This window comes from Pseudophryne corroboree, chromosome 3 (assembly GCF_028390025.1).
Source record: "Pseudophryne corroboree isolate aPseCor3 chromosome 3, aPseCor3.hap2, whole genome shotgun sequence".
Taxonomy (NCBI): domain Eukaryota; kingdom Metazoa; phylum Chordata; class Amphibia; order Anura; family Myobatrachidae; genus Pseudophryne; species Pseudophryne corroboree.
In genome coordinates, this window is record NC_086446.1 from 92,140,506 (window position 1) to 92,168,454 (window position 27,949).

General features: G+C 49.1%; 1 protein-coding gene across 3 annotated transcripts in view; it reads left to right on the forward strand.

Annotated features, from left to right (window-relative positions):
• The window catches only part of LOC135054837 (zinc finger protein 271-like), a 231,537-nt gene that overhangs the window by 64,054 nt on the left and 139,534 nt on the right, over positions 1 to 27,949 (forward strand). For all 3 annotated transcript variants that reach the window (XM_063958225.1, XM_063958223.1, XM_063958222.1), the window contains exon 2: positions 15,858 to 15,973. In XM_063958225.1, the coding sequence (XP_063814295.1) occupies positions 15,937 to 15,973 (37 nt within the window). In that variant the 5' untranslated portion in view covers positions 15,858 to 15,936. The remainder of the gene's footprint in view (positions 1 to 15,857; positions 15,974 to 27,949) is intronic.

A 27,949-nucleotide genomic window follows, 5' to 3' on the forward strand; every position in this document is an offset into this window, starting at 1 on the left:
TTAGCACCCTCCAGAAGATACCTCCATTCTTCCAACGCAGATTTAATTGCCAGTAGCTCTTTGTCTCCGATGGTGTAATTTAGTTCAGCAGGGGAGAACTTGCGAGAATGAAACCCACACGGATGCAACTTCCCATCTGAGGCGTACTGCGAGAGTACAGCACCTATGCCTACCGTGGAAGCATCAACCTCCAAAAAGAATGGTTTTAGGAAATCTGGCTGCTGAAGTACGGGAGCAGATATAAAGGCGGTCTTCAACTGTTTGAACGCTGCTACTGCTTCAGAAGGCCAATTGCTTGGGTCAGCCCCTTTTTTAGTCAGAGCCGTAATAGGTGCCACGATGGTAGAGAAACCTCTTATAAATTTCCGATAATAATTTGCGAATCCTAGAAATCGTTGCACTGCTTTTAAGGAAAGAGGTTGAGTCCAATCCCGGATGGCCGAAAGTTTCTCCGGATCCATACGCAATTCAGTTCCAGAAATAATGTAGCCCAAAAATGAAATAGAAGGTGCACTTGGAGATCTTGCCATAAAGATGATTCTTGCGCAACCGAAGGAGTACTTCCTTAACCTGTAGTCGGTGCTCAGAAAGATTCTTTGAAAAAATCAAAATGTCATCCAAATAGACTACTACATTCAGATACAACATATCCCGAAAGACTTCATTAATGAATCCTTGAAAGACAGCGGGGGCGTTGCTGAGGCCAAATGGCATTACCAGGTACTCATAATGCCCGTCTCTCGTATTGAAAGCCGTCTTCCACTCATCTCCTTGACGAATACGTATCAAGTTGTATGCTCCTCTTAAGTCAAGCTTAGTAAATACTCGAGCTCCACGCACTCTATCGAAAAGCTCTGTGATGAGCGGCAGAGGATACTTGTTTTTAATGGTGACTTCATTTAAACCACGATAGTCAATGCATGGTCTCAGCCCTCCATCTTTTTTCTTTACAAAGAAGAAGCCAGCTCCCGCTGGAGAAGTGGAGGGACGGATGAAGCCCTTCTGCAAATTCGACTTAATGTACTCAGACATAGCTTGTGTCTCTGGAACCGACAAAGGATAAGTGCGACCTCGGGGCGGTATTTTCCCAGGAATGAGCTCAATGGGACAGTCCCAAGCCCTATGCGGAGGTAATTTATCAGCCGCCTGTTCCGAGAAGACATCCAAAAACTCTCGATAAGCCTCAGGAACTAACTCCACGTCCAATTTGGCCGATGCACGGAGTGGAACGACAGGAGTAAGACCATTCAATCGGCAGAAAGGACTCCAAGAAATTATTTGTGTCGACCCCCAGTCGACACGAGGGTTGTGTAGCCTGAGCCAGGGAAGACCCAAAACGAGATCATGAGACATTTCCTGAATAACTAGAAACTTCAGTTGTTCATGATGTAAAGCTCCCACTTGTAGCTGAATTGACTCAGACTGACTCGTAATCAAGGCGTTAGGAATTTGAACCCCGTTAATGGCTGTAATAGTAATAGGTCGCTCGACCAACTGTAATTTCAAACCCAAACTCTGGGCGCAGGAAAGAGAAATAAAATTCCCCGCAGCACCTGAATCCAAAAGAGCCATAACGGTCTTGACTTTTGTTTTAGCAGACAAAGATACTGAGAGTAAACAGTCCACTTCTGGAGAAGATTGAGAAACCACACCCAGCTTGACTTCCCCGGAACAGGCTAGGATTGCCCGTTTCCCGGGCGAGCTTTGCAAGACTTGAGGAAGTGATCCGCGGCTCCACAGTAGAGGCAAAGTTTGTTCTCACGCCGACGCTGTCGCTCCTCTGGAGACAGTCGAGACCGATTAATCTGGAGCTGTCGTAACCGATGGTTTAGACGGAGGAGCCCGGAATCTGCACCGATCAGACCGAGAACGTTCGCCAACTCGTTCCTGCATGCGGAGATCCACTTTCACACAGAGCGAGATCAACTGTTCCAAAGAATCTGGCAAATCTCTTGTAATCAATTCGTCTTTAAGACGGTCGGACAGCCCGTTCCAGAAAGCGGCCCGTAAGGCATCATTATCCCAGCGCAATTCGGAAGCTATGGTCTGAAAATGAATCACATACTGACCCACTGAACGAGAGCCTTGTCGAACTCTGAGAAGATCTGAAGAGGCAGCGGCCGTTCTGTCAGGCTCATCAAAGATCCTGCGGAAAGATGAGATGAAATTAGTGTAGTTGGAAACCAAAGGATCAGATCGCTCCCATAAAGAAGACACCCATTCCAACGCTGAACCCTCAAGCAAGGAAATAATGTATGCTACTTTGGATCAATCCGTGGGAAAATTGTGTGCGAGGAGTTCAAACTGCACCTCGCACTGGTTAAGAAAACCACGGCAATTCTTCGGGTTGCCGTTGTAGCGAGAGGGAGTGGGAAGCTGAAGGCGTGACCTGGTACCAGACACTGCGTGAGCATTAACAGGAACGACTACCGGAGTGGGTACTGGAGCTGGAACTGGAACTACTGAAGCCAGGGAAACCTGAATTTGATCCAACCTGCCGGATAGTTCTTGGAGATACCGCATCACCTGGTTTTGCGCCGCTTCCTGACTCTGAACACGGGAAACCAGATCTTGGATGGCACTTGCTTCTGGGTTCCGATTCCCCGGGTCTATGAGGCCTGTGTATACTATCACTGACCTGGTCGAAGGGTGTTGTGGACTCGGGGCTTCTTCCGGTGACTGGGAAGAGGAACCGCTACTGGGTCGCAATAGAGATGGCCGGATGTAGGTCTTCTTCATACAGGATGAAGACGGTAAGCAGGAAGCACGGAGGAATGATGAAGGTCTCCTGAAAAACAAGACTAGTAAAAGTGCTAAGTGCTGAGGTACAGAGGTGCTGGTATTATTGAGGTACTGAAGGCACTGAGGTGCTGAGACACCGAGGTACTGAGGTGCTGAGGTTCTGTGGTACTAAGGTGCGGAGGCACCGAGATGCTGAGGTTCTGTGGTGCTGAGGCACCGGAGTGCTGAGGTTCTGAGGTACTGAGGTGCCGAGGAACGGAGGTGCTGATGGCGCTCAGGCGCCTTGGTGGCACGGAGGTGCGTGATGGCGCTCGGGCGCTTGGAGGCACGAAGGTGCTTGATGGCGCTCCGGCGCCTTGGTGGCACGGAGGTGCGTGATGGCGCTCGGGCGCTTGGAGGCACGGAGGTGCGTGATGGCGCTCGGGCGCTTGGAGGCGTGGAGGTGCGTGATGGCGCTCGGGCGCTTGGAGGCACGGAGGTGCGTGGCGCTCTGGCGCTTGGAGGCGTGAGGAAACACTGAGACACTGGAGACACTGGTATACTGGAAAGCACAGCGGAAACAGGAACAAGGGAGCTCTGGAGATCACTGCTTCTGACAAGCAGAATGATGATACACAGGCGCCGGCTCCCTGCTCGGCGTCTGGCTTTGAACCTCCCGCCTTAGTCTGATTGGCGGAGCGGGCAGATGACGTCAGCCCCGCTCCGCCTACCTAATCTAGAGCAGCATGGCGGCGCCCTCGCTCCGGGAGCCGCCGGAGAGACCCGCCGACCCGACGCCGGACCCCCGAGGCCGCCGGAGGGGAGAGACGCCAGGCCATCCAGGACACCCGCAGAGGCAAGCGCGGCCGCCGCTGCCCGCGGGATGTGACAGTTACGGACGCCTCTGCTACTGCAAAGTCTTTGGCTGTTGTAAGGGCTTTGAAGGTGTATGTAAAGAGAACAGCTTGTCACAGGAAATCAGACTTGCTGTTTGTTCTTTATGATCACCTCTGCTACTTCAAAGTCTTTGGATGTGATGAGGGCTTTGAAGGTGTATCACAGAAAATCCAACTCGCTGTTTGTTCTCTATGATCCCAATAAAATTGTGTGTCCTGCTTCAAAGCAGTCTATTGCACGCTGGATCAAGCTCACGATCCAGCATGCTTATTACACGGCAGGATTGCCGTTCCAAAATCTGTAGAGGCCCACTCTACTAGGTCGGTGGGTTCGTCTTGGGCGGCTGCCCGGGGTGTCTCTGCTTTACGGCTCTGCCGAGCAGCTACTTGATCAGGTTCGTTTGCAAAGTTCTACAAGTTTGAGCCTTTAGCCTCTGAAGACCTTCAGTTTGGTCAATCAGTTTTGCAGGAACCTCAGCACTCTCCCACCCGGTTTGGGAGCTTTGGTACTTCCCCATGGTACTAAATGGATTCTCAGTATCCTCTAGGACGTAAGAGAAAAATAAGAATTTACTCACCGGTAATTCTATTTCTCGTAGTCCGTAGTGGATGCTGGGAACTCCGTAAGGACCATGGGGAATAGCGGGCTCCGAAGGAGGCTGGGCACTCTAGAAAGATCTTAGACTACCTGGTGTGCACTGGCTCCTCCCACTATGACCCTCCTCCAAGCCTCAGTTAGGTACTGTGCCCGGACGAGAGTACACAATAAGGAAGGATTTTGAATCCCGGGTAAGACTCATACCAGCCACACCAATCACACCGTACAACTCGTGATATGAAACACAGTTAACAGTATGAAACAATAGAGCCTCTCAACAGATGGCTCAACAATAACCCGATTTAGTTAACAATAACTATGTACAAGTATTGCAGATAAACCGCACTTGGGATGGGCGCCCAGCATCCACTACGGACTACGAGAAATAGAATTACCGGTGAGTAAATTCTTATTTTCTCTGACGTCCTAGTGGATGCTGGGAACTCCGTAAGGACCATGGGGATTATACCAAAGCTCCCAAACGGGCGGGAGAGTGCGGATGACTCTGAAGCACCGAATGAGAGAACTCCAGGTCCTCCTCAGCCAGGGTATCAAATTTATAGAATTTTGCAAACGTGTTTGCCCCTGACCAAGTAGCAGCTCGGCAAAGTTGTAAAGCCGAGACCCCTCGGGCAGCCGCCCAAGATGAGCCCACCTTCCTTGTGGAATGGGCATTGACAGATTTTGGCTGTGGCAGGCCTGCCACAGTATGTGCAAGCTGAATTGTACTACAAATCCAACGAGCAATAGTCTGCTTAGAAGCAGGAGCACCCAGCTTGTTGGGTGCATACAGGATAAACAGCGAGTCAGATTTTCTGACTCCAGCCGTCCTGGAAACATATATTTTCAGGGCCCTGACAACGTCTAGCAACTTGGAGTCCTCCAAATCCTTAGTAGCCGCAGGCACCACAATAGGCTGGTTCAGGTGAAACGCTGACACCACCTTAGGGAGAAACTGGGGACGAGTCCTCAATTCTGCCCTATCCATATGGAAAATCAGATAAGGGCTTTTACATGATAAAGCCGCCAACTCTGACACTCGCCTGGCTGAAGCCAAGGCCAATAACATGACCACTTTCCACGTGAGATATTTCAGATCCACGGTTTTTAGTGGCTCAAACCAATGTGATTTTAAGAAACTCAACATCACGTTGAGATCCCAAGGTGCCACAGGAGGCACAAATGGGGGCTGAATATGCAGCACTCCTTTCACAAATGTCTGAACTTCAGGTACTGAAGCTAGTTCTTTTTGAAAGAAAATTGACAGAGCCGAGATCTGTACCTTAATGGAGCCCAGTTTTAGGCCCATATTCACTCCTGCTTGCAGGAAATGCAGAAATCGACCTAGTTGAAATTCCTCCGTTGGGGCCTTTTCGGCCTCACACCATGCAACATACCTCCGCCATATGCGGTGATAATGAGTTGCTGTGACCTCTTTCCTGGCTTTAATAAGCGTAGGAATGACTTCCTCCGGAATGCCCTTTTCCTTCAGGATCCGGCGTTCAACCGCCATGCCGTCAAACGCAGCCGCGGTAAGTCTTGGAACAGACAGGGGCCCTGCTGCAGCAGGTCCTGTCTGAGCGGCAGAGACCACGGGTCCTCTGAGATCATCTCTTGAAGTTCCGGGTACCACGCTCTTCTCGGCCAATCAGGAACCACGAGAATTGTGTTTACTCCTCGCTTTCTTATTATTCTCAATACCTTTGGTATGAGAGGTAGAGGAGGGAACACATAAACTGACCGGTACACCCACTGTGTCACTAGAGCGTCCACAGCTATCGCCTGAGGGTCTCTTGACCTGGCGCAATACTTCTCTAGTTTTTTGTTTAGGCGGGACGCCATCATGTCCACCTGTGGACGACCCCATTGATTTACAATCATTTGGAAGACTTCTGGATGAAGTCCCCACTGTCCCGGGTGGAGGTCGTGCCTGCTGAGAAAGTCTGCTTCCCAGTTGTCCACTCCCGGGATGAACACTGCTGACAGTGTTAGTACATGATTCTCCGCCCATCGGAGAATTTTTGTGGCTTCTGCCATCGCCGTCCTGCTTCTTGTGCCGCCCTGTCGATTCACATGGGCGACTGCCGTGATGTTGTCTGACTGGATCAGCACCGGCTGGTGTAGGAGCAGGGATTTTGCTTGACTTAGGGCATTATAAATGGCCCTTAGTTCCAGAATATTTATGTGAAGGGCAGTCTCCTGACTTGACCATAGTCCTTGGAAATTTCTTCCCTTTGTGACTGCCCCCCAGCCTCGTAGGCTGGCATCCGTGGTCACCAGGACCCAGTCCTGTATGCCGAATCTGCGGCCCTCCAGAAGATGAGCACTGTGCAGCCACCACAGAAGAGACACCCTGGTTCGTGGAGACATGGTTATTAAACGATGCATCTGAAGATGCGATCCGGACCACTTGTCCAACAGGTCCCACTGAAAAATTATGGCATGGAACCTGCCGAATGGAATTGCTTCGTAAGAAGCTACCATCTTTCCCAGGCCCCGCGTGCAGTGATGCACCGATACCTGTTTTGGTTTTAGGAGGTCTCTGACTAGAGAAGACAACTCCCTGGCTTTCTCCTCCGGGAGAAACACTTTTTTCTGGGCCGTGTCCAGAATCATCCCCAGGAACATTAGACGTGTCGTGGGGACCAGCTGTGACTTTGGGATATTCAGAATCCAACCGTGCTGTCTCAGCACTTCCTGAGATAGTGCTTCTCCCACTAACAACTGTTCCTTGGATCGTGCCTTTATTAGGAGATCGTCCAAGTATGGGATAATTAAAACTCCCTTTTTTCGAAGGAGTATCATCATTTCCGCCATAACCTTGGTAAATACCCTCGGTGCCGTGGAGAGTCCAAACTGCAGCGTCTGGAATTGGTAATGGCAATCCTGTACCACAAATCTGAGGTACTCCTGGTGAGAATTGTAAATGGGGACATGCAGGTAAGCATCCTTGATGTCCAGGGATACCATGTAATCCCCCTCGTCCAGGCTTGCAATAACCGCCCTGAGCGATTCCATCTTGAACTTGAATTTTTTTATGTATGTGTTCAAGGATTTCAAATTTAAAATGGGTCTCACCGAACCGTCCGGTTTCGGCACCACAAATAGTGTGGAATAGTAACCCCGTCCTTGTTGAAGTAGGGGTACCTTGATTATCACCTGCTGGGAATACAGCTTGTGAATCGCTGCTAGCACCGCCTCCCTGTCTGAGGGAGCAATCGGCAAGGCGGATTTTAGGAAACGGCGGGGTGGAGTCGCCTCGAATTCCAGCCTGTATCCCTGAGATACTATTTGAAGGATCCAGGGATTCACCTGTGAGCGAGCCCACTGATCGCTGAAATTCCTGAGGCGGGCCCCCACCGTACCTGGCTCCGCCTGTGAAGCCCCACCGTCATGCGGCGGACTTGGAAGAGGAAGCGGGGGAGGACTTTTGTTCCTGGGAACCTGCTGTTTGCTGCAGCCTTTTTCCCCTGCCTCTGCCTCTTGACAGAAAAGACCCTCCTTTTCCCCGCTTGTTTTCTGGGACCGAAAGGACTGAACCTGATAAAATGGCGCCTTCTTAGGCTGTGAGGGGACATGGGGTAAAAATGCTGACTTCCCAGACGTTGCTGTGGAAACTAGGTCGGAGAGACCATCCCCAAATAATTCCTCCCCCTTATAAGGCAAAACTTCCATGTGCCTTTTGGAATCTGCATCTCCAGTCCACTGGCGAGTCCATAAGCATCTCCTAGCAGAGATGGATAATGCACTTACTTTAGATGCCAGCCGGCAGATTTCCCTCTGTGCATCTCTCATGTATAAGACTGAGTCTTTGATATGGTCAATTGTTAGCAGGATCGTGTCTCTGTCTAACGTGTCAATATCTTCTGACAGTTTATCTGACCACGCAGCGGCAGCACTGCACATCCATGCTGACGCAATAGCTGGTCTGAGTATAATGCCTGAGTGTGTATATACAGACTTCAGGATCGCCTCCTGCTTTCTATCAACAGGTTCCTTAAGGGAGGCCGTATCCTGGGACGGTAGTGCCACCTTTTTAGACAAACGTGTGAGCGCTTTATCCACCTTCGGGGGTGTTTCCCAACGTAACCTATCCTCTGGCGGGAAAGGGAACGCCATTAGTAGCTTCTTAGGAATTACCAATTTCTTAACAGGGGAAGCCCACGCTTCTTCACACACTTCATTTAATTCATCTGACGGGGGAAAAACTACAGGTAGTTTTTTCTCCCCAAACATAATACCCTTTTTTGTGGTACCTGGATGTAAATCAGAAATATTTAACACCTCTTTCATTGCCTCAATCATGCAGTGAATGGCCTTAACGGGCATTAAATTTGACTCATCGTCGTCGACACTGGTGTCAGTATCCGTGTCGACATCTACTTGTGCCACCTGAGATAGCGGGCGTTTCAGAGCCCCTGATGACTTTTGAGACACCTGGACAGGCACGAGCTGAAGACTCGGCTGTCCCACAGTCAGCATGTCGTCAAATTTTTTATGTAAGGAGTCTATACGTGCACTCATTTCCTGCCATAATACCATCCACTCAGGTGTCTGACCCCCAGGGGGTGACATCCCTGCTAAAGGCATCTGCTCCCCCTCCACATCATTATCCTCCTCAAACATGTCGACACAGCCGTACCGACACACTCCACACACACAGGGAATACTCCAACAGAGGACAGGACCCACAAAAGCCCTTTGGGGGGACAGAGTAAGAGTATGCCAGCACACACCAGAGCGCTATATATATACAGGGACTAACTGAGTTATGTCCCTAATAGCTGCTTTTCAATATAATATACTGTATACAGTGCCAATTTTAATGCCCCCCCTCTCTTTTCCCTCTTACTGTACTGTAGAATTGCAGGGAAGAGCCAGGGAGCTTCCTTCCAGCCGAGCTGTGAGGGAAAAATGGCGCCAGTGTGCTGAGGAGATAGGCTCCGCCCCTTTTTCGTGGCGTATTCTCCCTCTTTTTATGGGATTCTGGCAGGGGTATTTACCTCATATATAGCCCCAGGGGCTATATATTGAGGTATTTTAGCCAGCCAAGGTGTTTCTATTGCTGCCTCAGGGCGCCCCCCCCCCCCAGCGCCCTGCACCCTCAGTGACCGGAGTGTGAAGTGTGTATGAGGAGCGTAGTGGATGCTGGGAACTCCGAAAGGACCATGGGGAATAGCGGGCTCCGAAGGAGGCTGGGCACTCTAGAAAGATTTATGACTACCTGGTGTGCACTGGCTCCTCCCACTATGACCCTCCTCCAAGCCTCAGTTAGGACACTGTGCCCGGACGAGCTGACATAATAAGGAAGGATTTTGAATCCCGGGTAAGACTCATACCAGCTACACCAATCACACCGTACAACTCGTGATACTATATCCAGTTTGACAGTATGAAAACAACTGAGCCTCTCAACAGATGGCTCAACAATAACCCTTTAGTTAGCAATAACTATTTACAAGTATTGCAGACAATCCGCACTTGGGATGGGCGCCCAGCATCCACTACGGACTACGAGAAATAGATTTACCGGTGAGTAAAATCTTATTTTCTCTGACGTCCTAGTGGATGCTGGGAACTCCGAAAGGACCATGGGGATTATACCAAAGCTCCCAAACGGGCAGGAGAGTGCGGATGACTCTGCAGCACCGAATGAGAGAACTCAAGGTCCTCCTCAGCCAGGGTATCAAATTTGTAGAATTTTGCAAACGTGTTTGCCCCTGACCAAGTTGCAGCTCGGCAAAGTTGTAAAGCCGAGACCCCTCGGGCAGCCGCCCAAGATGAGCCCACCTTCCCTGTGGAATGGGCTCTCACTGATTTAGGATGCGGCAGTCCAGCCGCAGAATGCGCCTGCTGAATCGTGTCACAGATCCAGCGAGCGATAGTCTGCTTAGAAGCAGGAGCACCCAGCCTGTTGGGTGCATACAGGATAAATAGCGAGTCAATTTTCTTGACTCTAGCCGTCCTGGAAACATAATTTTTCAAGGCCCTGACTACGTCCAGTAACTTGGAATCCTCCAAGTCCCTAGTAGCCGCAGGCACCACAATAGGTTGGTTCAAGTGAAAAACTGATACCACCTTAGGGAGAAACTGGGGACGAGTCCTCAATTCTGCCCTATCCATATGGAAAATCAGATAAGGACTTTTATATGACAAAGCCGCCAATTCTGATACACGCCTGGCCGAAGCCAAGGCCAATAATATGACCACTTTCCGCGTGAGATATTTTAGATCCACGGTTTTTAGTGGTTCAAACCAATGTGATTTTAAAAACTCAACACCACGTTGAGATCCCAAGGTGCCACTGGAGGCACAACCGGGGGCTGAATATGCAGCACTCCTTTTACAATGTCTGAACTTCAGGTACTGAAGCTAATTCTTTCTGGAAGAAAATCGACAGAGCCGAGATCTGTATCTTAATGGAGCCTAATTTTAGGCCCATAGACACTCCTGCTTGTAGGAAATGCAGAAATCGACCTAGTTGAAATTCCTCTGTTGGGGCCTTTTGTGGCCTCACACCAAGCAACATATTTCCGCCATATGCGGTGATAATGTTTTGCAGTTACATCTTTCCTGGCTTGAATCAGCGTAGGAATGACTTCCTCTGGAATGCCCTTTTCCTTTAGGATCCGGCGTTCAACCGCCATGCCATCAAAACGTAGCCGCGGTAAGTCTTGGAACAGACAGGGCCCCTGCTGCAGCAGGTCCTGTCTGAGCGGCAGAGGCCATGGGTCCTCTGATATAATTTCTTGAAGTTCTGGGTACCAGGCTCTTCTTGGCCAATCCGGAACCACGAGTATCGTTCTTACTCCTCGCCTTCTTATTATTCTCAGTACCTTTGGTATGAGAGGCAGAGGGGGCAACACATAAACCGACTGGTACACCCACGGTGTTACCAGAGCGTCCACAGCTATCGCCTGAAGGTTCCTTGACCTGGCGCAATATCTTTTATAGCTTTTTGTTGAGGCGGGACGCCTTCATGTCCACCTGTGGCCTTTCCCAATGGTGTACAACCCTTTGGAAGACTTCTGGATGAAGTCCCCACTCTCTCGGGTGGAAGTCGTGTCTGCTGAGAAGATCTGCTTCCCAGTTGTCCACTCCGGGAATGAACACTGCTGACAGTGCTAACACATGATTTTCCGCCCATCGGAGAATCCTTGTGGCTTCTGCCATCGCCATCCTGCTTCTTGTGCCGCCCTGTTGGTTTACATGGGCGACTGCCGTGATGTTGTCTGATTGGATCAGGACCGGCCGGTTTTGAAGCAGAGGCCTTGCCTGACTCAGGGCATTGTAAATGGCCCTCTGTTCCAGAATATTTATGTAGGGAAGTCACCTGACTTGACCAAAGTCCCTGGAAGCTTCTTCCCTGTGTGACTGCCCCCCAGCCTCAAAGGCTGGCATCCATGGTCACTAGGACCTAGTCCTGTATGTCGAACCTGCGGCCCTCTTGAAGATGGGCACTCTGCAGCCACTACAGTAGAGATACCCTAGTCCTTGGAGACATGGTTATCAGCCGATGCATCTGAAGATGTGATCCGGACCACTTGTCTAACAGGTCCCCCTGAAAAGTTCTTGCATGGAACCTGCCGAATGGGATTGCTTCGTAGGAAGCTATCATTTTTCCCAGGACTCGCGTGCAATGATGCACCGATAACTGTTTTGGCTTCAGGAGGTCTCTGACTAGAGATGACAGCTCCTTGGCTTTCTCCTCCGGGAGAAACACTTATTTCTGGTCTGTGTCCAGAACCATCCCCAGGAACAGTAGACGTGTCGTAGGAAACAGCTGTGTCTTTGGACTGTTTAGAATCCAACCGTGCTGTTGTAGCACTTTCCAAAATAGTGCTACCCCGACTAGCAACTGCTCCTTGGACCTCGCCCTTATAAGGAGATTGTCCAAGTACGGGATCATTAAAAACTCCCCTTTTTCGAAGGAGTATCATCATTCCGGCCATTACCTTGGTAACACCCTCGGTGCCATGTACAGTCCAAACGGCAGAGTCTGGACTTGGTAATGGTAATCCTGTACCACAAATCTGAGGTACTCCTGGCGAGGATAGTAAATGGGGACATGCAGGTAAGCATCCTTGATGTCCCGGGATACCATGTAATCCCCCTCGTCCAGGCTTGCAATAACCGCCCTGAGTGATTCCATCTTGAACTTGAATTTTTTTATGTTCAAGGATTTTAAATATAAAAAAGGGTCACACCGAACCATGCGGTTTCGGTACCCCAAACCGTGTGGAATAGTAACCCCGTCCTTGTTGAAGTAGGGGCACCTTAAGTATTACCTGCTGGGAATACAGCTTATTAATTGCCTCTAGCACAGCCTCCCTGCCTGAGGGAGTTGTCGGCAAGGCATATTTGAGGAAACGGCGGGGGGAAGACATCTCGAATTCCAACTTGTACCCCTGAAATACTACTTGAATGAAACAGGGATCCACCTGTGAGCGAGCCCACTGATCGCTGAAATTTTTGAGACGGCCCCCCACCGTACCTGGCTACACCTGTGGAGCCCCCGCGTCATGCTGTGGACTCAGAGGAAGCGAGAGAAGAATTATGATTCTGGGAACAGGCTGACTGGTGCAGCTTTTTCCCTCTTCCCTTGTCTCTGTACAGAAAGGAAGCGCCTTTGACCCGCTTGCTTTTCTGAAGCCGAAAGGACTGTACCTGATAATACAGTGCTTTCTTAGTCTGTGAGGAAAACTGAGGTAAAAATATTTCTTCCCAGCTGTTGCTGCGGATACGAGGTCCCAGAGACCATCCCCAAATAATTCCTCACCCTTATAAGGTAGAATCTCTATGCGCCTTTTAAAGTCAGCATCACCTGTCCAGTCACAGGTCTCTAATACCCTCCTGACAGAATGGACATTACATTCATTTTGGATGCCAGCCGGCAAAATATCCCTCTGTGCATCCCTCATATATAAGACGACGTCTTTAATATGTTCTCATGTTAGCAAACTAGTATGTTTGACAGGGTCACCGACCACGCTGCAGCAGCACGCTCTGCAGGTTTCAGTCTAGTACCTGAGTGTGTAAATACAGACTTCAGGATAGGCTCCTGCTTTTTATCAACAGGTACTTTCAAAGTGGCCGTATCCTAAGACGGCAGTGCCACCTTTTTTGACAAACGTGTGAGCGCCTTATCCACCCTAGGGGATATCTCCCAGCGTAACTTATCCTCTGGCGGGAAAAGGTACGCCATCAGTAACTTTTTAGAAATTACCAGTTTCTTATCAGGGGGAACCCACGCTTTTCACACACTTCATTCATTCATCTGATGGGGGAACAAAACACTGCCTGCTTTTTCTCCCCAAACATAAAAACCCATTTTTAGAGGTTAATGTCAGAAATGTGTAACACATTTTTTATTGCCGGGATCAAGTCACGGATGTTCCTAGTGGATTGTGTATATGTCTCAACCTTGTCGACACTGGAGTCAGACTCCGTGTCGACATCTGTGTCTGCCATCTGAATGAGCGGGCGTTTTTGAGCCCCTGATGGCCTTTGAGACGCCTGGGCAGGCGCGGGCTAAGAAGCCGGCTGTCCCACAGCTGTTACGTCATCCACCCTTTTATGTAAGGAGTTGACACTGTCTGTTAATACCTTTCACCTAACCATCCACTCTGGTGTCGGCCCCACAGGGGGCGACATCACATTTATCGGCATCTGCTCCGTCACTATATAAGCCTCCTCCTCAAACATGTCGACACAGCTGTACCGACACACCGCACACACACAGGGAATGCTCTGACTGAGGACAGGACCCCACAAAGCCCTTTGGGGAGACAGAGAGAGAGTATGCCAGCACACACCAGAGCGCTATATAATGTGGGGATTAACACTATAACTGAGTGAATTTTCCCCCATAGCTGCTTGTATATACAATATTGCGCCTAAATTTAGTGCCCCCCCTCTCTTTTTAACCCTTTGAGCCTGAAAACTACAGGGGAGAGCCTGGGGAGCTTTCTTCCAGCTGCACTGTGAAGAGAAAATGGCGCCAGTGTGTCTGAGGGAGATAGCTCCGCCCCTTTTCCGCTGCCTATTCTCCCGCTTTTTTCTGGATTCTGGCAGGGGTATTTACCACATATATAGCCTCTGGGGCTATATATTGTGGTATTTTTGCCAGCCAAGGTGTTTTTATTGCTGCTCAGGGCGCCCCCCCCAAGCGCCCTGCACCCTCAGTGACCGGAGTGTGAAGTGTGTATGAGGAGCAATGGCGCACAGCTGCAGTGCTGTGCGCTACCTTGGTGAAGACTGATGTCTTCTGCCGCCGATTTTCCGGACCTCTTCTTGCTTCTGGCTCTGTAAGGGGGACGGCGGCGCGGCTCCGGGACCGAACACCAAGGACTGGGCCTGCGGTCGATCCCTCTGGAGCTAATGGTGTCCAGTAGCCTAAGAAGCCCAATCCGGCTGCAAGCAGGCGAGTTCGCTTCTTCTCCCCTTAGTCCCTCGCTGCAGTGAGCCTGTTGCCAGCAGGTCTCACTGAAAATAAAAAACCTAAATCTATACTTTCTTTCTAAGGGCTCAGGAGAGCCCCTAGTGTGCATCCAACCTCGGCCGGGCACAAGATCTAACTGAGGCTTGGAGGAGGGTCATAGTGGGAGGAGCCAGTGCACACCAGGTAGTCATAAATCTTTCTAGAGTGCCCAGCCTCCTTCGGAGCCCGCTATTCCCCATGGTCCTTTCGGAGTTCCCAGCATCCACTAGGACGTCAGAGAAAGCAGGAAATTGGAGAGAATGGATAAGGGTTTTCATATTAAACATGGAGATGTTGCAGAGACAGGGGAACTCAAGGCCCTGGGAATGTCCTTCATGATGAGTGGGAGATGCTGTCCACTGGGGGAGACCACAAAAGATCTAGAAGGATATAGTTGACTGCATCAGTAGGGATGTTGAAAGTTTCGAGATTCTGTAGATGAGGATGTTGAACTCCTCTAGAACAGGAGTAGGTAAGGCTGTGCAAAGGAAATAAGAAAACCCCACATGAATGTTGTTGGGGGGTGGGGAAAATGGGCCCGAGGGACTGCGTGGAGGGGAGAGAAGAGACTTATAGTATAGACTTAAGAGCAGACTGAGGGTCCTGAGTTGGTGACCCTGTACAGCCAAGTAACAATAGGATGACTGCTTAACCACCTTGTCTGTCACCTGGTCAGGGATTGCGGGAGGATTAGAGACCCCGTAAGGGAGAGCGTCAGGGGAAGCGGATCCAGGGGGTTCCCTGGTCAGTAAGGGTAACAGAAATTTCAACATTTATGGATCAGTGTACAATGGATCAATTCGTACTATGCAGAGTAATTACATGTAGATTGTTCCACATGATTTATTTATCAGATTAAACCAGACACTATTGGAGACACCGGACAGTGTGTTACAGCTGGTGCTAGGACGGGTATATTACCGGCCACCAACTATTGGCACTTTTGACCCAGGAATGTCAAACTGCAATCATATTAAATGCGGAACACTTCTGGTTTCATCTCACTCCTAGTTTTCCGTTATCCCCTCCTCAGTATCCCCAGCATCCAATATGCTACTTGGCTCAGACATCACCAATATATACACACTAGATTTTACTTGGAACGTCTTTAATATTCAATATGAAGCTTTAATTTTTGTAACCACTTTTCCTATGTTTATAGATTGAGCCGTCCGGTGAAGGTTAGAGCGTCTGGCACAGATCATCATTCACCTGCTGACTGGAGAGATTTATCATAGGACATGATGATGGAGAGTCAGAAGACCCCCACGTTACTGGGTAAGATGCAGTTTCACAATCTTAGGGGGAGATTTATCAAATTGTGGAGAGAGATAAAGTACCAATCATTTCCTAGCTGCCATTTTTCTAGCACAGCCTCTAGCATGGCATAAGCTGGCTGTTAGTACTTTCATTTGATAAATGCCCACCTAGTTAGCTATCTATAAATGCTCTTCCTTTTGAGCTAGTAGGGAAGGCACTTCGTGAGAGGGTTGCTCAACACAGGATAGCTGTGTTTTATTATTCTATTTAGCTATTATGGCTGAGGCTGTTCCAGGGGTCTGTTTATGACCCTTCGCAATTTAGCCCAGTAACGTGTCATTAATTATCGTTACTTAATGATACAACGGCTAACGCTATTTAAAGCTGAGATTGAGGCTGTGATACGTAAAAGGTATATTCTGCCTCCGATGCCTCTTTGTAACAGCAGCAGAGCTGAAACCATGATTGGCATGACAGAAAAGGGTAAATGGTGTTTAATGGGCCAGAAGCCCCCGGTATTATTTTTTCCCTGCAGATCACTGAAGCAGGACGCTGACAGGGAGCGCTGACCCCCACATAACTCCAGTTATCCTCTGCGGTACCAGGGTGTTATAGACAGGGGGGGTGAGTGTAGTTAGTACTAATTAACCTATTAAGGTTAGTCAGCGCCAGGCTTTTATCATAATAACTGCCCACTGGGGCGCTCTGTGGCTGGCTCCTCATACTCTGTGACTCTCTGAAGGTACTCTGGGGGAAACTGTGTCTGACACTTTCCTGTGTGTGTGTGTGTGAGTGTATATATCCACATTACCATGTCTAAGGACTCTGTGTCATGTGCTGCAGAGTGTGTATCTTCTCCTGATGAGTCTGTTCCATGTACTCAGGACTGCAATGTGCTTTCCCAACCTTCTGAATCCGAAACCCCATGGGTGGATTCTTTAAGGGGAATGATATCCCAGATTTCATCAAGGATGTCAGATAATGAGAAAGAGACAAAGTTTGAGAAAATCTGTAGAGGGTTTGACGTATTCAGCCCCCACTACTTCCTCAAATACCCCACCTACATACCCGTAAAAACGTACACTTGCCCAGATAATGCAAGTTGACACTGATACTGACTGTGATACAGGGCGGTGATGGGGTATATGCAGGGGGGTGATGCATTCCTTGCTAAAGGGGTGCAACCAATGATTGAAGCCATTAGGGATGTTTTACATATTTCTGAGAAGGTACCTGAACAAGTAGAGGAATCTTATCTTACAGAAAATAGGAAATCCTCGCTTACCTTCCCTGCTTCTAAGGAGTTAAACTCTTTTTTTGAAAAATCCTGGGAAAACCCAGAGAAAAAATTCTAGATCCCTAAAAGAATTCTCATTGCTTTCCCATTCCCTGAAGAGGATAGAAAGAAGTGGGAAAACCCACCTATAGTAGACGCTTCTGTATCTAGGTTGTCTAAAAAGGTGGTTTTACCTGTCCCTGGTTCAACCGCCTTAAAAGAGCCTGTTGACCGCAAGATTGAGACTACGCTCAAATCACTATACACTGCTACAGGCGTGGCTTTAAGGACCACTGTTGCTTGTTCAATAAAGTGGTCAGGCACATTACTAGAGGACTTAGATACTATGGATAGGAGTGACGTTGACTTGTTTTTACGTCACATACAGGATTCTGCTGGCTTCATGGTGGAGGCTATGAAAGATCTTGATGCTGAATGCAAGGGATACTTCCATGGCGGTCTCTGCACGCAGAGGACTCTGGCTACGCCAATGGACTGCGGATGCAGAATCCAAGAAAAGTGTGGAGAACCTACCCTTCACAGGTCAGGCTCTGTTTGGGGACGCATTGGATGCGTGGATCTCCACGGCAACTGCGGGTAAGTCAACCTTTCTCCCCTCAGCAGCACCACCGACTAGGAAATCTTATCCTACGTCTACACTGCAGTCCTTTCGGACCGCAAAATTTAAAAAATCCAAATCCCCTTCCACCTTCTTTAGGGGGGGTCAGGGAAAATCCAGAAAACCTGCACCAACAGGTTCTCAGGAACAGAAACCAGTTTCTGCTTCCTCAAAATCTGCGGCATGATGGTGGACCTCCCAGCCTGGAGATCGGGCAGGTGGGAACGAGACTAAAAGATTTCAGTCACATCTGGGTGTCATCATGCCTAGACCGTTGGGTGACAGACATTGTTACCCAGGGCTACAGACTAGAGTTTCAGGAACTCCCGCCTCACAGATTCTTCAAATCAGGCTTACCAGTTTCACTGACAGAAAGTGCTATCCTGCAAGAAGCCATTTGAAAATTGGTCCAAACAAATGTTATTGTTCCAGTTCCACCTCACCTAAAACACAAGGGTTATTACTCAAACCTGTTTGTGGTACCGAAACCGGACGGTTCGTTTAGGCCGATATTAAACCTAAAGTCATTGAACCCCTACTTGAGGGAATTCAAATTCAAGATAGAGTCTCTGAGAGCGGTGATCTCAGGTCTGGAGGAGGTGGAATTCCTGGTATCCCTGGATATCAAGGATGCATACCTTCACATTCCAATCTGGCCATCTCACCAGGCTTATCTCAGATTTGCGCTGCTGGATTGCCACTATCAGTTCCAGGCACCGAGAGTGTTCACCAAGGTCATGGCAGAGATGATGCTACTCCTCCGCAGGCAAGGAGTGAACATAATTCCATATCTGGACGATTCCATATCTGGTTGTTGCAGAGTATTGCTCTCTCAACTCGACTACTCCAGGATCATGGGTGGATCCTGAACCTTCCAAAGTCACATTTGGAGCCAACAAGGAGGCTGCTCTCCTGGATATGATACTGGACAGGGAAGTGCAGATGGTGTTTTTACCGGTAGAGAAAGCATTGGTGATCCAATCAATGGCACGGGATGTCCTGAAGCCAGCCCAGGTATCGGTTCATCAGTGTATTCGCCTTCTGGGGATGATAGTAGCCTCCTACGAGGCTCTTCCGTACGGAAGATGCCATGCGAGGTCCTTCCAACTGGATCTCCTAGACAAATGGTCGGATCACATGTTCACATGCACCAGCGGTTACGCCTGGCGCCGAAAGCCAGAATTTCACTCCTCTGGTGGCTGCAAACTTCTCACCTACTCAAGGGCCGTAGGTTCGGGATTCAGAATTGGATCCTTCTAACCACGGATGCAAGTCTCAGAGATTGGGGAGTGGTCACTCAAGGGGAAAACTTCCAAGGAAAGTGGTTAAGTCTGGAATCCATCCTTCCGATAAACATTCTGGAACTAAAGGCCATATACAATGGCCTTCTACAAGCGGCACATCCTCTGCAAGATCAGGCCATTCACGTTCAGTCAGACAATGTAACGGCAGTGTCCTACATAAACAGACAGGGTGGAATGAAGAGCAGAGCGGCAATGTCAGAGGTAACAAGAATCCTCCTCTGGGCAGAAAAGCACGCCGTGGCACTATCGGCAATCTTCATTCCGGGAGTGGACAACTGGGAAGCAGACTTCCTCAGCAGACACAATCTCCATCCAGGAGAATGGGGCCTCCACCCGGAGGTGTTCGCAGAGGTGACAAGTCAATGGGGTGTACCTCAGGTAGACATGATGGCCTCTCGCCTCAACAAGAAGCTTCGCAGGTGGATGCACTGGTAACTCCGTGGGTGTTCCAGTCAGTGTATGTGTTCCCTCCATTTCCACTCATCCCAAGGATTCACAAACTAATAAAAACAACAAGAGTTCAGGCGATCCTCATTGCTCCGGACTGGCCAAGGAGGGCTTGGTAAGTGGATCTTCTGGAATTTCTGCTGGAGGATCCGAGGCCTCTTCGCAAGGACCTTCTGCAACAGGGGCCGTTCGCCTATCAGGACTTACTGCGTCTACGTTTGACGGCATGGAGGTTGAGCGCCAGATCTTAGCTCGGAAGGGTATTCCGAAAAAGGTCATTCCTACGCTGATACAAGCTAGGAAGGGAGTAACATCTAAACATTACCATCGGATTTGGAAAAAGTATGTGTCTTGGTGTGAATCCAAGAAGTTTCCAACACTGGAGTTTCAACTAGGGCGGTTTCTCCTCTTTCTGCAAGCAGGTGTGGATGTGGACCTACGCTTGGGCTCCATAAAGGTCCAGATTTCGGCCTTGTCCATTTTCTTCCAGAAACAATTGGCTGCTCTCCCTGAGGTTCAGACATTCTTGAAAGGGGTTCTGCACATCCAACCACCCTTTGTGCCTCCTACGGCACCTTGGGATCTTAATGTGGTGCTGCAGTTCGTGCAATCGGTTTGGTTCGAACCTTTGCAGAAGGTGGATGTCAAGTTTCTTACTTGGAAGGTGGTCACACTGTTGGCATTGGCATCTGCTAGACTTGTGTCAGAATTGGGGGCATTGTCATGCAAGAGCCCCTACTTGATTTTCCATGAAGATAGAGCTGAGCTCAGAACGCGTCAGCAATTTCTTCCAAAGGTTGTGTCGGCATTTCATATCACCCAACCTATTGTGGTGCCAGTTGCTACTGACTCCTCAATTTCATCAAAGTCCTTGGATGTTGTAAGGGCTTTGTAAATCTATGTGAAGAGGACTACTCGTCACAGAAAATCGGACTCTCTGTCCTGTATGATCCCAAGAAACGTGGGTGTCCTGCTTCTAAGCAGACGATCCTCGCTGGATGAGGTTCACCAGCATGCGTATTCTACGGCAGGATTGCCGTGTCCTACGTCTGTTAAGGCCCACTCTACTCGTAAGGTGGGTTCTTCCTGGGCGGCTGCCCGGGGTGTCTCGGCTTTACAGCTTTGCCGAGCGGCTCCGTGGTCGGGGTCGAACACGTTTGCATAGTTCTACAAGTTCAATACCTTGGCCGCTTAGGACCTGAAGTTTGGTCAATAAGTTCTGCAGGAGCCTCCACGCTCTTCCTCCCGTTCTGGGAGCTTTGGTACATCCCCATGGTACTAATGTGGACCCCAGCATCCTCTAGGACGTAAGAGAAAATAGGATTTTAATTACCTACCGGTAAATCCTTTTCTCGTAGTCCGTAGAGGATGCTGGGCGCCCGCCCAGCGCTTCGTGATCCTGCAGTGGTTACTTAGTTCAGTACTGCTTAGTTCTTGGTTAAGCACTGTTTTGTTGCTTGGTAAGTAATACTTGTTCAGCCGTTGCTGATGTTTCAAGCTAGTTAGCTTGGTTTGCCTTGTGTGTGAGCTGGTGTGAATCTCGCCACTATCTGTGTAAAATCTTTCTCTCGAAGTTGTCCGTCTCCTCGGGCACAGTTTCTAGACTGAGTCTGGTAGGAGGGGCATAGAGGAAGGAGCCAGCCCACACTCTCAAACTCTTAAAGTGCCAGTGGCTCCTAGTGGACCCGTCTATACCCATGGTACTAATTTGGACCCCAGCATCCTCTACGGACTACGAGAAAAGGATTAAAATCCTATTATAAGCTATATAGGTAAATTCATATGCAGAGTCCATACTTGCATCAATAAATGTGCTCTCATTATATTGGCTATTTGGACTTTTACATCACAGTCACAATGGTTATTAGAGTCTAGTGTGTTTAATTAGTATAATCCAAATCTCTAGAGTCCTCTGGTAGAAATGTATAGCACCCAGAATATACTTATACTGAGGCAGCTGTAAATATCTCCTCCCTTTATTCTCACAGGCATTTATTTAAGGATATTGCAGCATTGATGTCCACTGCTCTTTAAATCACTATAGTGTAGTTTGGGTCACTTTATGATCCCATACGGCCATCTAAAGCAACAATGGAGGTAAATAGCAGGGTTGTCACAGCTCACAGTAAATGCCTTTCTCCAGATAATGGTGCCAAATTATCTGGTTAATAATGCCAAATAACGCATTTCTCCGCCTCTAGCACGTGTCAGCGGCTTCCTCACATGGATAACCCTAACCCTCTCCTCCCGCAGCCTAATCCTAACCCTCTCCTCCCACAGCCTAACCCTCTCCTCCCACAGCCTAACCCTCTCCTCCCGCAGCCCAACCCTAACCCTCTCCTCCCGCAGCCCAACCCTAACCCTCTCCTCCCGCAGCCCAACCCTAACCCTCTCCTCCCGCAGCCCAACCCTAACCCTCTCCTCCCTCAGCCCAACCCTAATCCACCCCTCCCGCAGCCTAACCCTCTCCACCAGCAGCCTAATCCACCCGCAGCCTAACCATTTGCTATAAAGAGGGGTACTTATGATCTGTATCATGCACCTTGCAGGACCAATGTTTGTTAAAAGATAGTAGTCTGAACTAAACACTATTCTGCCTCTCATGACTCCCAAGAATACCACTAAATCAATCGTAGTACCACTGCTCTATCGTCAGACTGAAAGATGCTGCTATTACATGTATTTGTTGCAGTGTTTTCGTATTATAATAAACATGTTTTCATTTTTAACTAAAATCATTTGTTTTTTTCTTTTTTGATAAAGTTAAAAACTTTTTAAGTTTATTAACAGATTATTAGCCAGCGCTGCCTGATATATTTATTTTATACTGGTCTCAGTAGTGTAGGAGAGCATGTAAACAGAACTCTTATAGTTAGATGACCTTGCTTGCTGGTATGCCTGGACATAATGGGTGAGATTCAAATGATATATCACGCCCAATTTTCTTTCTAAAATGATCTCCGTTATCACGCATATTGCGCCCATAGTGATCAGGTTTAGCTGTGTAAAGGATTGGGTGCCTTGCTACTCCGGGGTTAGTGAGCTGAAATAATGTTACAACGTCCCTGAGGGCAGAAACAGAACGAGTGTGGAAATGGGTGAAAAGAATTGAATCCCGCCCAATGACTCACCGATTAGTGTGGCTCTGTAAGTTGTTTGTCTGACTAAATAAAACATTGGGCCTTATGCAGGTCAGTAAGGAAAGCTGATGAGTTACGTACTAATGTGATGTTTGTGGGTCTGACCACATTGGTGTCAGGCCCTGTCTGCATAAGTCAAAGCACACACAGGCTGATAGTAAGAAACCACGCTGCCAGGTCCACAAAGTCTGTGTCCAGTGACGCAGATCCTAGGCTTGGCACACCTACAAAACAGGCACAAAATGCCCCAGTTTTGTAGAACAGAACAGGTCCTGCGCATGTGCAGACCCACATACATTGGATTAGTACGTAAACCATCACGTTTCCATACTAGTCGGACTTTTATACCTACATTAAAATGTACCATTCCAAGTCCAGTAACTATAAGTGTAATGGCACTGTGCCTAGCCAAGAGTCAGGCAGCCAATACTTTGTGCTTCCCCTTGTCCGCTCTCTGGAAGATTCCTCTATCTGTGTGCATTCAACATAGTCACGGGCGGGAACAGCGGGTGAAAATCAGGCTTTCCTACCGGGTGTCTCCCTAGTTTGAAGTTTAGCGTCCCGCTGCCCTTCAAATCTTGGTAGTCCTCCCTGTTTCTCTAACGTCCTAAGTGGATGCTGGGGACTCCGTAAGGACCATGGGGAATAGCGGCTCCGCAGGAGACTGGGCACATCTAAAGAAAGCTTTAGGACTATCTGGTGTGCACTGGCTCCTCCCCCCATGACCCTCCTCCAAGCCTCAGTTAGATCTCTGTGCCCGAACGAGAAGGGTGCACACTAGGGGCTCTCCTGAGCTTCTTAGTGAAAGTTTTAGTTTAGGTTTTTTATTTTCAGTGAGACCTGCTGGCAACAGGCTCACTGCATCGAGGGACTAAGGGGAGAAGAAGCGAACTCACCTGCGTGCAGAGTGGATTGGGCTTCTTAGGCTACTGGACATTAGCTCCAGAGGGACGATCACAGGCCCAGCTTGGATGGGTCCCAGAGCCGCGCCGCCGGCCCCCTTACAGAGCCAGAAGGCAGAAGAGGTCCGGAAAATCGGCGGCAGAAGACGTCCTGTCTTCAACAAGGTAGCGCACAGCACTGCAGCTGTGCGCCATTGCTCTCAGCACACTTCACACTCCGGTCACTGAGGGTGCAGGGCGCTGGGGGGGGGGGGCGCCCTGAGACGCAATAAAAACACCTTGGATGGCAAAAAATGCATCACATATAGCTCCTGGGCTATATGGATGCATTTAACCCCTGCCAGAATACATAGAAAAACGGGAGATAAGGCCGCCGATAAGGGGGCGGAGCCTATCTCCTCAGCACACTGGCGCCATTTTCCCTCACAGCTCCGTTGGAGGGAAGCTCCCTGGCTCTCCCCTGCAGTCCACTACACTACAGAAAGGGTTAAAAAAGAGAGGGGGGCACTAATTAGGCGCAGTATTAACTATACAGCAGCTATAAGGGGAAAAACACTTATATAAGGTTATCCCTGTATATATATAGCGCTCTGGTGTGTGCTGGCAAACTCTCCCTCTGTCTCCCCAAAGGGCTAGTGGGGTCCTGTCCTCTATCAGAGCATTCCCTGTGTGTGTGCTGTATGTCGGTACTTTTGTGTCGACATGTATGAGGAGAAAAATGATGTGGAGACGGAGCAGATTGCCTGTAATAGTGATGTCACCCCCTAGGGGGTCGACACCTGAGTGGATGAACTGTTGGAAATTACGTGACAGTGTCAGCTCTGTATAAAAGACAGTGGTTGACATGAGACAGCCGGCTACTCAGCTTGTGCCTGTCCAGACGTCTCATAGGCCGTCAGGGGCTCTAAAGCGCCCGTTACCTCAGATGGCAGATATAGACGCCGACACAGATACTGACTCCAGTGTCGACGGTGAAGAGACAAATGTGACTTCCAGTAGGGCCACACGTTACATGATTGAGGCAATGAAAAATGTTTTACACATTTCTGATAATACGAGTACCACCAAAAAGGGGTATTATGTTCGGTGAGGAAAAACTACCTGTAGTTTTCCTGAATCTGAGAAATTAAATGAGGTGTGTGATGATGCGTGGGTTTCCCCCGATAACAACTGATAATTTCTATAATGTTATTGGCATTATATCCTTTCCCGCCAGAGGTTAGGGTGCGTTGGGAAACACCCCCTAGGGTGGATAAAGCGCTCACACGCTTGTAAGGGCTCTACCCTCTCCTGAGATGGCCGCCCTTAAGGATCCTGCTGATAGAAAGCAGGAGGGTATCCTAAAATGTATTTACACACATACTGGTGTTATACTGCGACCAGCAATCGCCTCAGCCTGGATGTGCAGTGCTGGGTTGGCGTGGTCGGATTCCCTGACTGAAAATATTGATACCCTAGATAGGGACAGTATATTTTTGCCTATAGAGCATTTAAAATATGCATTTCTATACATGCGTGATGCACAGCGGAATATTTGCCGACTGGCATCAAGTCTAAGTGCGTTGTCCATTTCTACCAGTAGAGGGTTATGGACACGTCAGTGGTCAGGTGATGCGTATTCCAAACGGCATTTGGAAGTATTGCCTTATTAAGGGGAGGAGTTATTTGGGGTCGGTCTTTCAGACCTGGTGGCCACGGCAACAGCTGGGAAATCCACGTTTGTACCCCAGGTCGCCTCTCAACATGAGAAGACGCCGTATTATCAGGCGCAGTCTTTTCATGGACAAGCGGGCAAAAGGTTCCTCATTTCTGCCCCGTGACAGAGGGAGAGGAAAAAGGCTGCAGAAATCAGCCAGTTCCCAGGAACAGAAACCCTCTCCCGCCTCTGCCAAGCCCTCAGTATACGCTGGGGCTTTACAAGCAGAATCAGGCACGGTGGGGGGCCCGTCTCAATGAATTTCAGCGCGCAGTGGGCTCACTCGCAAGTAGACCCCTGGATCCTTCAGGTGATATCTCAGGGGTACAAATTAGAATTCGAGACGTCTCCCCCTCGCCGTTTCCTAAAGTCGGCTTTACCGATGTCTCCTTCTGACAGGGAGACAGTTTTGGAAGCCATTCACAAGCTGTATTCCCAGCAGGTGATAATCAAGATACCCCTCCTGCAACAGGGAACGGGGTATTATTCCACACTGTTGTGGTACCGAAGCCGGACGGCTCGGTGAGACCGATTCTAAATCTAAAATCTTTGAACACTTACATACAGAGGTTCAAATTCAAGATTGAGTCACTCAGAGCAGTGATTGCGAACCTGGAAGAAGGGGACTACATGATGTCTCGGGACATCAGGGATGCTTACCTTCATGTCAAAATTTACCCTTCTCACCAAGGGTACCTCAGGTTTATGGTACAGAACTGTCACTATCAGTTCAGACGCTGCCGTATGGATGGTCCACGGCACCCCGGGTCTTTACCAAGGTAATGGCCGAAATAATGATATTCCTTCGAAGGAAGGGAATTTTAGTTATCCCTTACTTGGACAATTCCCTGATAAGGGTAAGATCCAGGGAACAGTTGGAGGTCGGTGTAGCACTATCTCAGGTAGTGTTGCGGCAGCACGATTGGATTCTCAATATTCCAAAATCGCAGCTGGTTCCGACGACTTATCTTCTGTTCCTAGGGATGATCCTGGACACAGTCCAGAAAAAGGTGTTTCTCCCGGAGGAGAAAGCCAGGGAGTTACCCGAGCTAGTCAGGAACCTCCTAAAACCGAGCCAAGTCTCAGTGCATCAATGCACAAGGGTTCTGGGTAAAATGGTGGCTTCCTACGAAGCAATCCCATTCGGCAGATTCCACGCAAGAACTTTCCAGTGGGACCTGCTGGACAAATGGTCCGGGTCGCATCTTCAGATGCATCAGCGGATAACCCTGTCACCAAGGACAAGGGTGTCCCTCCTGTGGTGGTTGCAGAGTGCTCATCTTCTAGAGGGCCGCAGATTCGGCATTCAGGACTGGGTCCTGGTGACCACGGATGCCAGCCTGCGAGGCTGGGGAGCAGTCACACAGGGAAGGAATATCCAGTGCTTATGGTCAAGCCTGGAGACATCACTTCACAAACATATCCTGAAGCTAAGGGACATTTACAATGCTCTAAGCTTAGCAAGACCTCTGCTTCAAGGTCAGCCGGTGTTGATCCAGTCGGACAACATCACGGCAGTCACCCACGTAAACAGACAGGGTGGCACAAGAAGCAGGAGGGCAATGGCAGAAGCTGCAAGGATTCTTCGCTGGGCGGAAAATCATGTGATAGCACTGTCAGCAGTATTCATTCCGGGAGTGGACAACTGGGAAGCAGACTTCCTCAGCACGACCTCCACCCGGGAGAGTGGGGACTTCACCCAGAAGTCTTCCACATGTTTATAAACCGTTGGGAAAAACTCGACAGGTATTGCGCCAGGTCAAGGGACCCTCAGGCAATAGCTGTAGATGCTCTGGTAACACCGTGGGTGTACCAATCAGTGTATGGGTTCCCTCCTCTGCCTCTCATACCCAAGGTACTGAGATTGATAAGATGGAGAGGAGTAAGCACTATATTAGTGGCTCCGGATTGGCCAAGAAGGACTTGGTAACCGGAACTTCAAGAGATGCTCACGGAGGATCCGTGGCCTCTACCTCTAAGAAGGGACCTGCTCCAGCAAGGACCCTGTCTGTTCCAAGACTTACCGCGGCTGCGTTTGACGGCATGGCGGTTGAACGCCGGATCCTGAAGGAAAAAGGCATTCCGGATGAAGTCATCCCTATCCTGATCAAAGCCAGGAAGGATGTAACCGAAAAACATTATCACCGCATTTGGCGAAAATATGTTGCGTGGTGCGAGGCCAGTAGGCCCGACGGAGGAAATTCAACTGGGTCGATTCCTACATTTCCTGCAAACAGGAGTGTCTATGGGCCTGAAATTGGGGTCCATTAAGGTTCAAATTTCGGCCCTGTCAATTTTCTTCCAAAAAGAACTAGCTTCAGTCCCTGAAGTTCAGACGTTTGTAAAAGGGGTACTGCATATACAGCCTCCTTTTGTGCCTCCAGTGGCACTTTGGGATCTGACTGTAGTTTTGGGTTCCAAAAGTCACATTGGTTGAACCACTTAAATCTGTGGAGTTAAAATATCTCACATGGAAAGTGGTCATGCTGTTGGCCCTGGCCTGGGCCAGGCGCGTGTCAGTATTGGCGGCTTTATCCTGAAAAAGCCCTTATCTAATTTTCCATTCGGACAGGGCGGAATTGAGGACTCGTCCTCATTTTCTCCCTAAGG